The sequence below is a fragment of the Aquarana catesbeiana genome, linkage group LG05, assembly GCF_042186555.1.
Source record: "Aquarana catesbeiana isolate 2022-GZ linkage group LG05, ASM4218655v1, whole genome shotgun sequence".
Lineage (NCBI taxonomy): Eukaryota > Metazoa > Chordata > Amphibia > Anura > Ranidae > Aquarana > Aquarana catesbeiana.
In genome coordinates this window covers 531,203,650-531,217,440 of record NC_133328.1, presented here as the reverse complement: position 1 = coordinate 531,217,440, position 13,791 = coordinate 531,203,650, and the positions used below count along the sequence as shown (strand labels likewise).

At 41.0% G+C, this 13,791-nt stretch overlaps 1 protein-coding gene across 3 annotated transcripts in view; it reads right to left on the bottom strand.

The window, feature by feature from the left end:
* Window positions 1-628: 628 nt before the first annotated feature.
* Window positions 629-13,791, bottom strand: part of SGK3 (serum/glucocorticoid regulated kinase family member 3) — a 125,307-nt gene continuing 112,144 nt past the window's right edge. For all 3 annotated transcript variants that reach the window (XM_073631760.1, XM_073631759.1, XM_073631761.1), the window contains 3 exons: window positions 11,687-11,842; window positions 7,972-8,061; window positions 629-3,899 (listed from right to left, as the gene is read on the bottom strand). In XM_073631760.1, coding sequence (XP_073487861.1) covers window positions 3,729-3,899; window positions 7,972-8,061; window positions 11,687-11,842 — 417 coding nt within the window. In that variant the 3' untranslated portion in view covers window positions 629-3,728. The remainder of the gene's footprint in view (window positions 3,900-7,971; window positions 8,062-11,686; window positions 11,843-13,791) is intronic.

The following is a 13,791-nucleotide window of genomic DNA, read 5'->3' as shown; positions in this document are numbered from 1 at the left end:
CTCCCGGCTGGGCCTGCCTGACACTGCTCCCGAGACAGGATGGGATAACATCAGGTAAGGCTGTGTTTGTGGCAATGGTCAGTCTGCATTATTGGTCACTCTGCATTATTGGCAATGGTCAGTCTGCGTTTATGGCAATGGTCAGTCTGCGTTTATGGCAATGGTCAGTCTGCGTTTATGGCAATGGTCAGTCTGCGTTTATGGCAATGGTCAGTCTGCGTTTATGGCAATGGTCAGTCTGCGTTTCTTTGGCACTGGTCAGGCTGCATTTCATGGGCACTGCAAAATATTTTAGTACACCATTTGGTTCAAAATATTTTTTTTCTTGTTTTCCTCCTCTAAAACCTAGGTGCGTCTTATGGCCAGGTGCGTCTTATGGAGCGAAAAATACGGTACTGGTTTGGGAAAGAAGCTTGTGTAAATCAGTGGCCCCTATAAGAGTGAATGCTAGAAGTGTATAGCTAGCTTTAGAAGGAATTCAAAAACCATTCCAGAGCTCCATGAAAAAAGTAATCTTTTTTTTTTTTTCCCACCCACAACAATATTGAGGCAGTCGATGGCATTATTGTCAGCAGAACTAAACATTAACAAACACAGTATAAAAAAAGAAATAAATCACGCAATAAAATAGTCATAAAATTTATATTTTATCTTTGTTATTTACTAGTGCTGTTCGCAGTACAAAAAAAATTACATTTTATAAAGAAAACTATGATTTATAGCTCTGTTACAAAATAGATTTTGCATAGTACAAAAAAAGACACAAATTTTGCATTTAAGGCAGAAGTCTATTTTCTAGCTTAGTTTCCAGTTTTTAAACCATAATGTAGCAATCATATCCTTACAGTAATAAAGGGGATCAACTATTGCTACAATCGTTAGAATTCTTATTCCAGTCATTGTTCATTGCCAGTTATAATTAAACTGACTCACAACCCAAAATGTTTTTTGTTATTTCAGTATACTGTCATATTGTCACCTGTTTAGGCTAGGTATTTCTTTGTACTAAATTTTAAGTCTGTTGGTTGCCAAATGTTAAAGGGGATGAATCTGAAAAGTTTTCTGAAAATGAACATAGTAAGGCAAATCATTAAAGACAAAAGGCACAGAAACATTAGCATAGAGTAGCACCTTATAGTCATGGCCACAAATCAACACATAAAGCTTTAATTAGTCAGAAAGCAACATGGTGCTAAATGTCAATATTTGATTGGTTACTGTTATTTCAAAAAGGAATTTACGCTCTTATACAGAAATGGACCCTGATCTAAACTCTTCTGTGGAGCAAGACAGAGCGGTTCACCAATCCCTCTCTTCACTGCAGGCTGTCCCATTAGCTGCAATGCTGCAGACATAACCTAGTGTAGTTGGCAAGTCTATGCCCTTTGAACTACACATCCATGGCAAGAGAGGACCTAGGTTATATAATGATATGTCATAAGCATCACCTGATCCGTTAATAAAAGTTCTATATCAGTGTTTCTCAACTTCAGTCCTCAAAGCGCCCCAACAGGTCATATTTTCAGGATTTCCCTCAGATGAAACGGCTGTGGTAATTACTAAGGCAGTGAAACTGATCAAATCACCTGTGCAAAATAATGGAAAGCCTGAAAACATGACCTGTTGTGGTGCCTTGAGGACGGGAGTTTAGAAACACTGTTCTACATCAAAAAGCAGGTCATTTCAAGGTGAAAAAACAATCCGAATACATTTTTCCCATATAATCCCTACTATTTTTCCTAGTGCCAGGGCTGACTACTCATAGACCTGTATAAACCTGCATGTTTACAGAAGAAAGGAACAACCTTAATAAAGATGTTTTCACGTTGGATCATATCAGAATTAACAGATGTCTACTGATAGCCTTTAGAAAGTGGCGGAAACCCTCTGCATTTCTACTCAGTAGTCTATAGCAGGGTCCACCCTGTCAGGAAACTATCTTTAAATAACCTTTATTTATGTTCTAATCATCAAAAACAATTTGATTTCACAGATGACTTATTTCCTTCATCATTCCCTTTACACCTAAAAAAACAAAACAAAACAAAAACAAAAAACTTGCTTTTTTTGGGACCATTTTCATTTTGCCTAATAAGGGTTAAACATACTATCAAGAAAGCCAACTCAGTATTTTTAAATGCAGAAAATTAAAAAGTATTACTCACAAAAAGTATGTTGCAGGGACAACCAGTACAGTGCTTTGGTGACATTCTGAATTCCCATTGGCCAATGAGAGTGAGGCTTGCACAGCAGCCATATTAATACTACATAAAAAAGGAGTACCCCTCTGGGAATGCTTGAACTATACCTATATCACTACAAGGGAAAAGTGTAGCAATTCCAACAAAACACCCTACACCTCAAATTAGCTCAATCAAATTTTATCAAGTGTAAAAAAAATCTAAAAAAGCTATTATCATGAAATTCTCCACCAAGAGGTAATAAAGTCAAAATGTGTGCAGAAAAAAGTAGTTATTCAATAACATTTGCACTTCAGTAAATTGACTGTGGCTACACCACTGTAATATTGCCAGTGTCTAAATACTTTGGACACCAATATGTTGATAGCCAGACTGAACCTATTGCAAGGCCCATGCACCAAGCTTTAGGGCCAGTTCACATCAGGTGCAGTTCCGTGCGCTTTTTTTTGTACTAAAAATGCATGCACGGCGTTATCCATGTATTCCAATTGCTCTAGATCACTCCAATGCAGTCAGTTCCAGTCAGTGTCCCGTCAGTTTCTGCACCGGAAACTGACTGCACTGGTGTGAACTAGAGCCATCGGAATACATGGAAAACACTGTGCATGCATTTTTAGGGCCAGTTCACACCACAAAAATGCACTCCGGATACGTTCCGGATCAGTTTTTGCATACAGTTCACACCACACGCAGTTCCGGTACGTTTTTAAAACAGTTTGCTTGGTTCCAGTACAGTTCTGTGCAGGAAAAATACAGCACGCTCTTTTTTTTTTTTTTCTGCACCGGAAACTGACTGTGCTGGTGAGAATTAGAGCCACTGGAATACATGGAAAACACTGCGTGCATTTTTAGTGCAGAAAAAAAGCGCACGGAACTGCATCTGGTGTGAACTAGCACTGAGAAAAGATCTGTACTGAGAGAAACATGGGGCTGCCTCTGCTGACCTCGTTCAATAAAATGCTAGTTGCTTGGCTATCTCTAGCTTCAATTGGTTCAACTTTGAATCTCTAAACAACAAGCATACAGCAAGAAAAGACAGAAAACCTGATGTATGTACTTGTTCTAAGAGCCTTGAAAACATTAAAGCCATTAGATCAGCAGTAAAGCGCAAAAAACAGCATGTTTAAAAAGAGAGGTCGGAAATGGTAGCCCACATGCTTCTTTCAGTACAGGTTTCCTCATTGAATAGGTTTCAGTTTGTCCTCAAACATAGCTGGCTAAGTTGTAAAGAATCTAGCAGGGGCATGGATGGTTAGTACAGAAGATCATGAATACAGACCAGCTTCTAATCCAATTTAGCAACACACTCAGAACTCATTTAACCACCTTGAACAATCTGGTCATTTTTAAGCATTGATATGTTGTTACTATCTCATATGTCACCATGCAGTATCCAGTGAATGGATAATCTGTATGCTCTTGAGCTATTGCTTCAGTTCAGAAAATGGTTTTATGAGGATAAGGTAGACTTTTATGCTGATTAAATACCCTGTAAGAATGCCTCTTCTAGGTGCTCACATAAAATGACTAAAAAGTCCAGTCATCAGAGGGTGGAGCATAGGAGAAGCCAACAAAGGCATCATCTGCTTCTTCAACACTGGCGTTAACGATGGAGTAGTCAGAAGAAATGCAGACAGAATCAGGAACCATAGCACTTGTAAATTCCGTGTCAAAGTTTGATATATCATCTGGGCCATCCTATTAAGAAAAATAACACAATTAGTTTCAAAGTTTTCACTACTTTAACCACTTTAGCGGTGGAAGATTTACCCCCCTTCCTGATTTTTTTTTTTTTGCACTATAAACGAAAAAAGACCGATATAATATTTTGTACCTTTTGCTATAAAAACATACAATAAAAAAATGTTAAAGATCAAATTTCTTCATGAATTTAGGCCAATATGTGTTCTGCTACATATTTTTGGTAAAACAAAACACAATAAGCGTATAGCGATAGTGCATGGCAGGCAATCTGACACTTTGTGGGAACCATGACACTAATACAGTGATCAGTGCTAAAAATAGGAAAGGGGTTAACATCTAAGGCGATCAAAGGGTTATATGTGTGCCTAAACAGTGTTTATGTGTGTACTGTAAGCTGCTTTTACTAAGGCATGTGCACAAAAACTTGTCACATTCCTCCTGACAGAAAATGTTTACATTGACAGAGCTCTGTCCTGTCTTCCTCCTCAACGATCAGAGGGTGCTGGCGGTCAATCATTGGCCGGCACCCATTGATCAGCTTTTGTTGAGATTAATCACAGCACAGCCGGAGCGCCCCCTATCCAGAAGTGCTGGATCATGTACTAGATATGTGAACCGTCAAAGGAGATCCGCTCTGCTGCCATACTCCTATGTGAGGTAGTCGGCAAGCAGTACTTTGTGCTGTAAGTTTATGAAAAGCTGCAGTTAGCAACATCAGTTAAGGCTGAACTCTGGCCAGATAAAAAAGAAACAAATTACTACAGCTCTGTAATTATAAATAAATGAGGGCTGCAATGGATAAGTGCAATTGTTGCATGCATGTTGCAAAAACACTTGTTTGACAAGTGTGCCCTAAAGGAATAATCCAGCCACAATCTAATGTGTCATGATGGGAGCAATCTGCTGTTAGTCACTTATAAACCCCTGCCTTCTGCACTCTAAAGCTGAATATAAAACACTTTTTTTTTTTCATTAGCCAGTGAGGTGGATGAAGGAATCCTCCTTGCTGTGCTATTGGGGACTCCTCCACTGTCACAATACACTAATTAGCACTGCAGCTGAAAGTTTTCCAACAGTCCAGTTCAACAGAAGTTGATCTACCGAATTACTTCTGTCTAAGACCCCTTTCACACCAAGGGCGTTTTGCAGGCGCTATAGCGTTAAAAATAGCGCCTGCAATCCGCCCTCAAACAGCTGCAGCACTGTCTCCAGTGTGAAAGCCCGAGGGCTTTCACACCGGAGCGCTGCGCTGGCAGGACGTCAGGAAAAGTCCTGCCAGCAGCTTCTTTGGAGCGGTGAAGGAGCGGTGTGTTTACCGCTCCTCCACCGCTGCTCCCCATTGAAATCAATGGGGCAGCGCTGGGATACCGCCGGCAAAACGCAGCTATTGCGGCGCATTGCGGGCGGTTTTGACCCTTTCTCGGCCGCTAGCGGGGGGTAAAAGCGCCCCGCTAGCGGCCGAAATGCGCCGCTAACCTGACGGTAAAACACCGCTAAAAATAGAGAGAAGGCCAGACACAGATCAAAAATCAGCTGGTCCCTGCTGAAGCCAGCCAAATTTCAATCCGCGTGTACCCAGATTAAATGGCCAAAAGCAGATCTAAGGTAGTTGGTGCAGTAATAGGAAGGGGTTGTGCAGGTGTCACTAGTGAGGCAGTGTTGTGGTCATCAAGGGTCATTTTGCTGGATCATAAATTGTTAAAACATGGATACTTTAAAAATGTTTTATGTACCAACTTATTACTACAAGTTCTTAAAACACTAGCTTTCTGATCCATTTTGATAGATTGACTCTAAAACTTCATATTGTAATGCCTACGGTTTGCTATTTGAGGAGTCCGTTTTATATATATGATACGTGGCCTTATTTTATATACAATTTTTTGCATATTTTTTGTTTGTTTTTATTTTATCACTATTGTCAATTAGTTGTTATACACAGGTCACGTGACACACACAACATTGACGTCATTATTTATGTGTTTGCGCGAAATCCCATTCTTAATTTATTTTCCGCTTTATATATAGATATGAAAATTTTCCCTTCAGTGGATATCTATAATGGAGAACTGTGATCAACATCTCTCATTACTAAGTCTAATACACTTGCACTGAGGGAGGTAGAATCATTGTGCAGTAATATTAAGCAGGGCATACAACCTACATGTATGTATATACTGTATCCAGTCAGTCGTTCAGTCTCTCATCAACCGCTTTTTTTCCACAGAATTTTTTTTGAAAATTTTTTTTTTAAAAGCTAGGGAGTGCCCAGGACCTTTCCTAAACCCCCCTCAATTGCTTGGCACTAGCATGCAGAATATGATAATTGTGCACAATCAAATTGTGCACACATCCTAGGGACAATTTAAACAGAAGCTAATTAACCTGCCAGCATGTCTTTGGAGTGTGGGAAGAAACTAGAGTGCTTGGAGGAAACCCACACAGGCACAAGGAGAACATGCAAACTCCATGCCGATAATGTATTGGACAAGGTTCTATCCAAGGGACCCATTACTGCGAGCAAACTTGCGAGCTACCAAAGCCCTGCGCCGGCAAGAACCCACTGTGGTTTTTTTCACATGCACCTGGAATAATAACTAGAAATACAAGATTCTTTACACCTTACTGATCACATGCGCGATTACTGGTTAAAATGGTTGTTAAGTCACTTTTATAAAAAGCTCTCATCCCCTCTGTATTAGAGCAATAAGTTCCCCTGTGTCTGTGTTATATCATAAATATGCTTATCTGCACTGATAACACAGCGTCTTCCTGCGATCAGTTGCCTCCTCTCTCCTCTGCCCAGCTGACAGTTCCAGTGGGCGGGGCGAGTACTGCCGCCGACATCAGCCATGGAGGAGAGGAGAGACAGAGCCGAGGAGTCACATGATCGCAGGAAGACGCTGTGTTATCAGTACAGATAAGCATATTTATGATATAACACAGACACGGGAACGTATTGTTTTAATACAGAGGGGATGGGAGGTTTTAATTTTATATATGAGAGCAGCAGGAGGGGGGGCTGACACAAGCAGACAGTCAGAGAGGGGAGAGGACACAGGCGACAGAGACACGTACGCTGGCAACCGTGTCAAGGCTCAGCAGCCCTGATATATCGTGGTCAAAGTACAGAGGAAGGGCATAGCCAGGCAAGATCAGACAGGTATTGCAGGTGATACAGGGGGCAAAATGATACAGCACAAACATGCTTTAAGGCAGGGATATGCAATTAGCGGACCTCCAGCTGTTGCAAAACTACAAGTCCCATCATCCCTCTGCCTCTGGGTGACATGCTTGTGGCTGTCAGAGTCTCACTATGCCTCATGGGACTTGTAGTTCTGCAACAGCGGGAGGTCCGCTATTTGCATATCCCTGCTTTAAGGGAACAGAAACTGTTTTTTTTTTGGGGGGGGGTTAACAAACGCTTTAACAGTTTTCTGCCTGCTCATTTATTCTTGCCAGAAGTTTTGATTTATGATTTTATACAAATCATACAATGAACTATAATTCTCTAGATCGGTCGTTGGCAATTTCATAAATTGGAACTGTTCCATAAGGCAGTTTGAAAAGTAACGATGGTGTGCAAACTGCAATAATCCCCAGCAGCTGTGGTCATATCATAGATTGCCCATTATCAATTCTGGCTCCTTTCATACTGCCGCGACTTTCAAGTCGCATGATTTTACCACAATTTCAGGGAATGCCTGTGTAAACTTGAGGTCTATGGACCTCAACTCGCATCAAAGTCGGACCAAAGTAGTACAGGGAATGCTTTGAAGTCAGTGGGACTTGAAGTCGCACAGATATGAATGGTTATCATTGGGACTCATGGGGTACGACTTGTCATGCAAATCTGATGTCCAAAGTCGCTGGAAAAGTCACACAAGTGTGAAAGGGGCCTTAATATTGCCATACTGACTAGGCCTGGACATGTTGTGGTATTTCTTTCTACTGGCTTTGATGTGTATTTCGTTTGAATTGCATTCATACAGTTTAATGAACCAATTCTTCAATCTTCCATCTCTTGCTAATACCACATAACCACAGAGATAACACTTCTACTTACCACATGAGGATCATATGGTGAAGGGATCTTCTTTTCAACCAGCTCAGTCCAGTTTATACATGTAAAGAATGAATGACGTTTGATCTCTTCCTGTAAAGCAAATAAAAACAAATTCATTTAATAGAGCAATTATTGAATCTATCAATCAATGCAGTTAAATGTGGGGCAGCTCAGTGGTTAGCATTTCCAACTGGCAGCATTAGGCTTGACAGTTCAAATACCAACCATGACACTACCTGCCTGGTGTTTGCATGTTCCCTCTGTGCCTGCGTGGGCTTCATCTGGGTACTCCGGTTTCCTCCCACACTCACTCCAAAGACATGCTGGTAGGTTAATTGGCTCCTGTCTAAATAGGTCCTAGTATGTGTGTAATGTGAGTTAGGAACCTTAGATTGTAAGCTCCTTGAGGGCTGTGAATGATGTGAATGTACAATATATATGTAAAGCGCTGCGTAAATTGACAGTGCTATATAAGAACCTGTAATAAATAAATACAAGACACAGGGCAATGCACAGAAGTTACAAATGTGAAAATAGTTACAGAGAGACTTTTATGTTGGACAATTTTAACCCCTTCCCGACCAGCCGCCGCAGTTGTACTGCGGCAGGTTGGCTCCCCTGGGCGAAACGACGTTACCTTACGTTGGTTCGCCTTTTGGCCACTAGGGGACACGCTCGTGCTGCCGGAGCCGATGCGAGTGCCCAGATGACAGAGCGAGAACTGGATCTGTGTGTGTAAACACACAGATCCCAGTTCTCTCAGGGGAGAGGAGACAGATCGTGTGTTCATACTAAGTATGAACACCGATCTCTCATGCCCCCCACAGTTAGAACACACCTAAATTAATCTCTTGATCGCCCCCTAGTGTTAACCCCTTCCCTGCCAGTGACATTTTTATAGTATCAGTTCCTTTTTTATAGCACTGATCGCTGTATAATTGTCAATGGTCCCAAAAATGTGTCAAGTGTCCGATCTGTCCGCCGCAATATCGCAGTCCCGATAACAATCGCTGATCACCTCCACTACTAGTAAAAAAAAAAATAATAATAAAAATGCCATAAATCTATCCCCTATTTTGTTGACACTATAACTTTTGCGCAAACCAATCAATATACGCTTATTGCGTTTTTTTTTTTTTTTTACCAAAAATATGTAGAAGAATACGTATCAGCCTAAACTGAGGAAAAAATGTGTGTTTTTTTTTTTAAAATTGGGATATTTATTACAGAAAAAATTAAAAGATATTGTGTTTTATTCAAAATTGTCGCTCTTCTTTTGTTTATAGCGCAAAAAATAAAAACCCCAGAGGTGATCAAAAACCACCAAAAGAAAGCTCTATTTGTGGGGAAAAAAAGGACATCAATTTTGTTTGGGTACAGCGTCGCGCGACCTCGCAATTGTCAGTTAAAGCGTCGCAGTGCCGTATCGCAAAAAATGGACCGGTCATTGAGCAGCCAAATCTTCCAGACTGAAGTGGTTAATTTGGGTACAATGTTGCATGACCATGCAATTGTCATTCAAAGTGCAACAGCGCTGAAAGCTGAATGTTGGTCTGTAGGCAGTAGGCAAGTGGTTAAAGAGCAGTGTTCTTTTTTTTTTTTTCAGTCAGTGATCTAATCTTCAATCCTCAACCCCATGTCTGTAAATACCTGGGTACCATCTATGAAAGAGTCTTTATTTGCCTATTTGTCTAAACAAAAAAAGAGCGACAATTCTGAAAAAAAAGCAATATTTTTTACTTTTTTCTGTAATAAATATCTCCCAAAAATATATAAAAAAACATTTTTTTTTCCTCAGTTTAGGCCGATATGTATTCTTCTACATATTTTTGGAGAAAAAAAAAAAAAAATCGCAATAAGCGTATATCGATTAGTTTGCGCAAAATTTATAAAGTCTACAAAATAGGGGATAGTTTTATGGCATTTTTATTATTATTTTTTTTATTAGTAATGGCGGCGATCTGCGATTTTTATCGTTACTGCGACATTATGGCGGACACATCGGACCATGTTTACACTATTTTGGGACCATTGTCATTTATACAGCGATCAGTGCTATTAAAATGCATTGATTGTGTAAATGACACTGGCAGTGAAGGGGTTAACCACTAGGGGGCGGTGAAGGGGTTAAGTGTGTCCTAGGGAGTGATTCTAACTGTGAGGGGGCTGGGCTTGAACACACAGGACAGTGATCGCTGCTCTCGATGACAGAGAGCAGTAGATCACTGTCCTGTCACTAGGCAGAACGGGGAAAGCTTTGTTTACAAAAGCATCTCCCCGTTCTACCTCTCCGTGACACGATCGGCAGAAGACAGGCGGACATCGAGTCCGCGGGCGCGATCACGGAGTAAGCGACGGGGGCGCACGTGCGCCGGCATGACTGGAAATTCAAAGGAACGTACAGGTACGCCCATTTTCCCAGCTGTGCCATTCTGCCGACGTAAATGTACATGCGGCGGTCGGCAAGCGGTTACATTTTTATTATTTTTTTTTTTCACAGAAATAAAGCTTTCTTTTGGTGGTATTTAATCACTGTTTTTTTTTTTTGTTTTTTTTTTGTTTTTTTTAGCAAAATAAAAAAACGAAAAAAAGACCACAAATTTTGAAAAAAACCCTCCAAAAACTGCTTCATAGTTTGTTATAAGATTTTGAAAACAGGTCATTTTTCTCCTTCATTTGAAATGCACTGATGAGCACTGATAGGTAATGGTAGGTGACACTGATAGGCATTGATAGGTGGCACTGATGGGCACTGATAGGTGGCACTGATGAGGCAGCCGTGGCTCTCTTTGTGAGAAGCCGGTGATCGGCTTTTTTTTCCACTCACGCTGACAGCGTGAGGGAAAAAAAAAAAATACAGATTACCGATCTTCTGTTTACATCATGTGACCTTTTCCCAAGGTCAATCTATAAGGGGAAGAGAATCTGTGCAGAGTGCTTAGCTACACCTATAGAATGGGTACAAAGTCTGAATCACAACAATTATTTTAGCTCTATGGCACCTTAAAGTGGTTGTAAACCTCTGAAATGAAACCTATGTATATCTTTCTATATTGTGTACTTGCCTCTATCCAAAGCACCTAGTGCGATTTCTGTCTGCTCTGCCTTCCTCTGCTATCTGCATGAGTCACTTCTGACAAGTTATACTGGGGAAGGGGGGGTTGCAGCACACAGCCTATGATTGACAGCCTCAGCTGTGCATGTTTTCCTTTGAGGGCCAGTTCACACCAGATGCAGTTCCATACGCTTTTTTTCTACACAAAATGCATGCACAGTGTTTTCCATGTATTCCAATTTTCATTGCCGGTCAGTTTCTGCACCAGAAACTGACTGCATGGTGTGAACTAGAGCCAATGGAATACATGGAAAACACTGTGCATGTATTTTTAGTGCAGAAAAAAAGCGCATGGAACTGCATCTGGTGTGAACTGGCCCTTAAACTGTGTGGAGGGGTGTGTCCATTCCATCCACTCAGCTCCCTGCTCTATCCTGTGCAGTGTGACACATCAGATCCCCAAACCCTTCCTCTTGAAGCTCAGAAGTGCAACCTGTACTATTTGAAGGACTCTGGAGAACAGAAAGCTGCAGATAAATAGGTATAACCTACGTAGGAGGATTTTTCAACTACTGTACTTTCATTGTGTAGTAAGTGAACAATTATCAGCATTCCATATTAAAGCTGCATTAAGTAGGCATGAGAGAAAAAGCCACATACAAAATCATTATTGGATCCAAGCCTTTGTTTAGGATCTTTTTCAAGCAGCTCTTCCAAAATGCCAGACGCCATCAAACTTATGTCTGGTCTTGTGACAAGGGGTTTGTGGAGAATATTTTCATACATGGTTGCTATGTCACGGTTGTAAAATGGGGGCTGAAACAAAGAAAATAACTATTATTAGTCTCAGATACAGTTACAAGCATATATATATTCACAAACAAAACAAATATTATTATGATATCTGAATATCCTGATATGAATATAACAAAATGCAAAATTGGAACACAATGAAATGAAGGTATTAACCACTTCCCGACCAGCTCACGTCTCATATAAGTCGGCAAAGTGGCACGTTCCCGCAAAACAATGTATGGGTACATTGTCCCCTTTAAGAGTCCGCTGCACGTAGCCGGTGGGCGCGATGGCGGGCACGAGAGCCAGAACGGGGATTTGTGTGTGTAATCTCACAAATCCCTGTTCTGTCAGGGAGGAACAGTGATATGTCTCCTCCCCCAGTCAGTCCCATCCCCTCATAGTAAGAAACACTAACTAGGGAACACAGTTCACCCCTTTGATCGCCCCCTAGTGTTAACCCCTTCCCTACTAGTTACATTTACACAGTAATCAGTGCATTTTTATAGCACTGATCGCTGTATAAATGTCAATGGCCCCAAAAATGTGTCAAAAGTGTCCGATGTGTCCGCCACAATGTCGCAGTACCACTAAAAATCACAGATCATCGCCATTACTAGTAAAAGAGAAAAAAAAATCATAAAAATGCCCTCTTTACCATCGTTTGTAGACGCTATAACTTTTGCGCAAACCAATCAAAATACTCAAATTGCGATTTTTATTTACCAAAAATATGTAGAACATATATTGGCCTAAACTGATGAAGAATTTTTTTGTGGATATTTATTATAGCAAAAAGTAAAAAATATTGTTTTTTTTTTCTTTTTTCAAAATTGTCGTTCTTTTTTTGTTTATAGCGCAAAAAATGAAAACCGCAGAGGTGATCAAATACCACCAAAAGAAAGCTCTATTTGTAGGAAAAAAGAGGACAAATTTTGCTTGGCTACAGTGTCGCACGACCGCGCAATTGTCAGTTAAACCAACGCAGTGCCGTATCACAAAAATGGCCTGGTCATTAAGCAGGAAAATCTTCCTGTCTGTAAGTGGTTAAAGGAGAAGTCCACCTCTTGGAGCATGTTACACATTACACCCATATTTAAGATGTAACATGTAACATGCTCCAGTACATGTCCTCCTGATCTGCCCCCCTGTGGAAGGCGGTGGGGGATCCTCTCCCCGCTGTCACATTTTAACCACTTGAAGACCACTTTTAGTTTACATGTGCAAATCAGTTTTTTGTTTTTTTGCTAGAAAATGAGTTAGAACCCCCAAACATTTTTTATTTTTTTTAAAGCAGAGGCCCTAAAGAATAAATTGGTGGGTTTTGCAATTTTTTATGTCACACGGTATTTGCACAGTGGTTTTTCAAAAGCAGTTTTTGGGAAAAAAATACACTTTTAAAATTGTAATGCACAAAAACACAATACATAACCCAATTTGTTTGCAAAATATATAAGATGATGTCATGCTGAGTAGAATAGATACCAAACATGTCACGCTTTAAAATTGCGCACGCCCGCACAGTGGCGACAAATGGTGTAAATTTTACTACCGATAGGCGATGCTTTAACCACTTCCTGACCGGCTCACATACATATACTGCGGCAGATTGGCAGGCCTGCACAAACAGCCGTACAGGTACGTTGGCTCCTTTAAGAGCCTTAGCAGGTGCACACATGCCGCTGGAGGCGTGCCCGCTGCACTTGGGGGACCCGATGCCTGTGGCCGGCGGTCACGATGCCCGCGATCGGAGGCACGAGAGCCAGAAAGGGGATCTGTGTGTGTAAACACACAAATCCCGGGTCTGTTAGGGGAGGAGAGACAGATCTTCAACTCCTAAGGATTAGGAACAGTGATCGGTCTCCTTCTCCAGTCCCATCCCCCCACAGATAGAAACATTACAGGGAACACATTTAACCCCATGATCGCCCCCTAGTGTTAACCCCTTCCCTGCCAGTGAAATTTACACA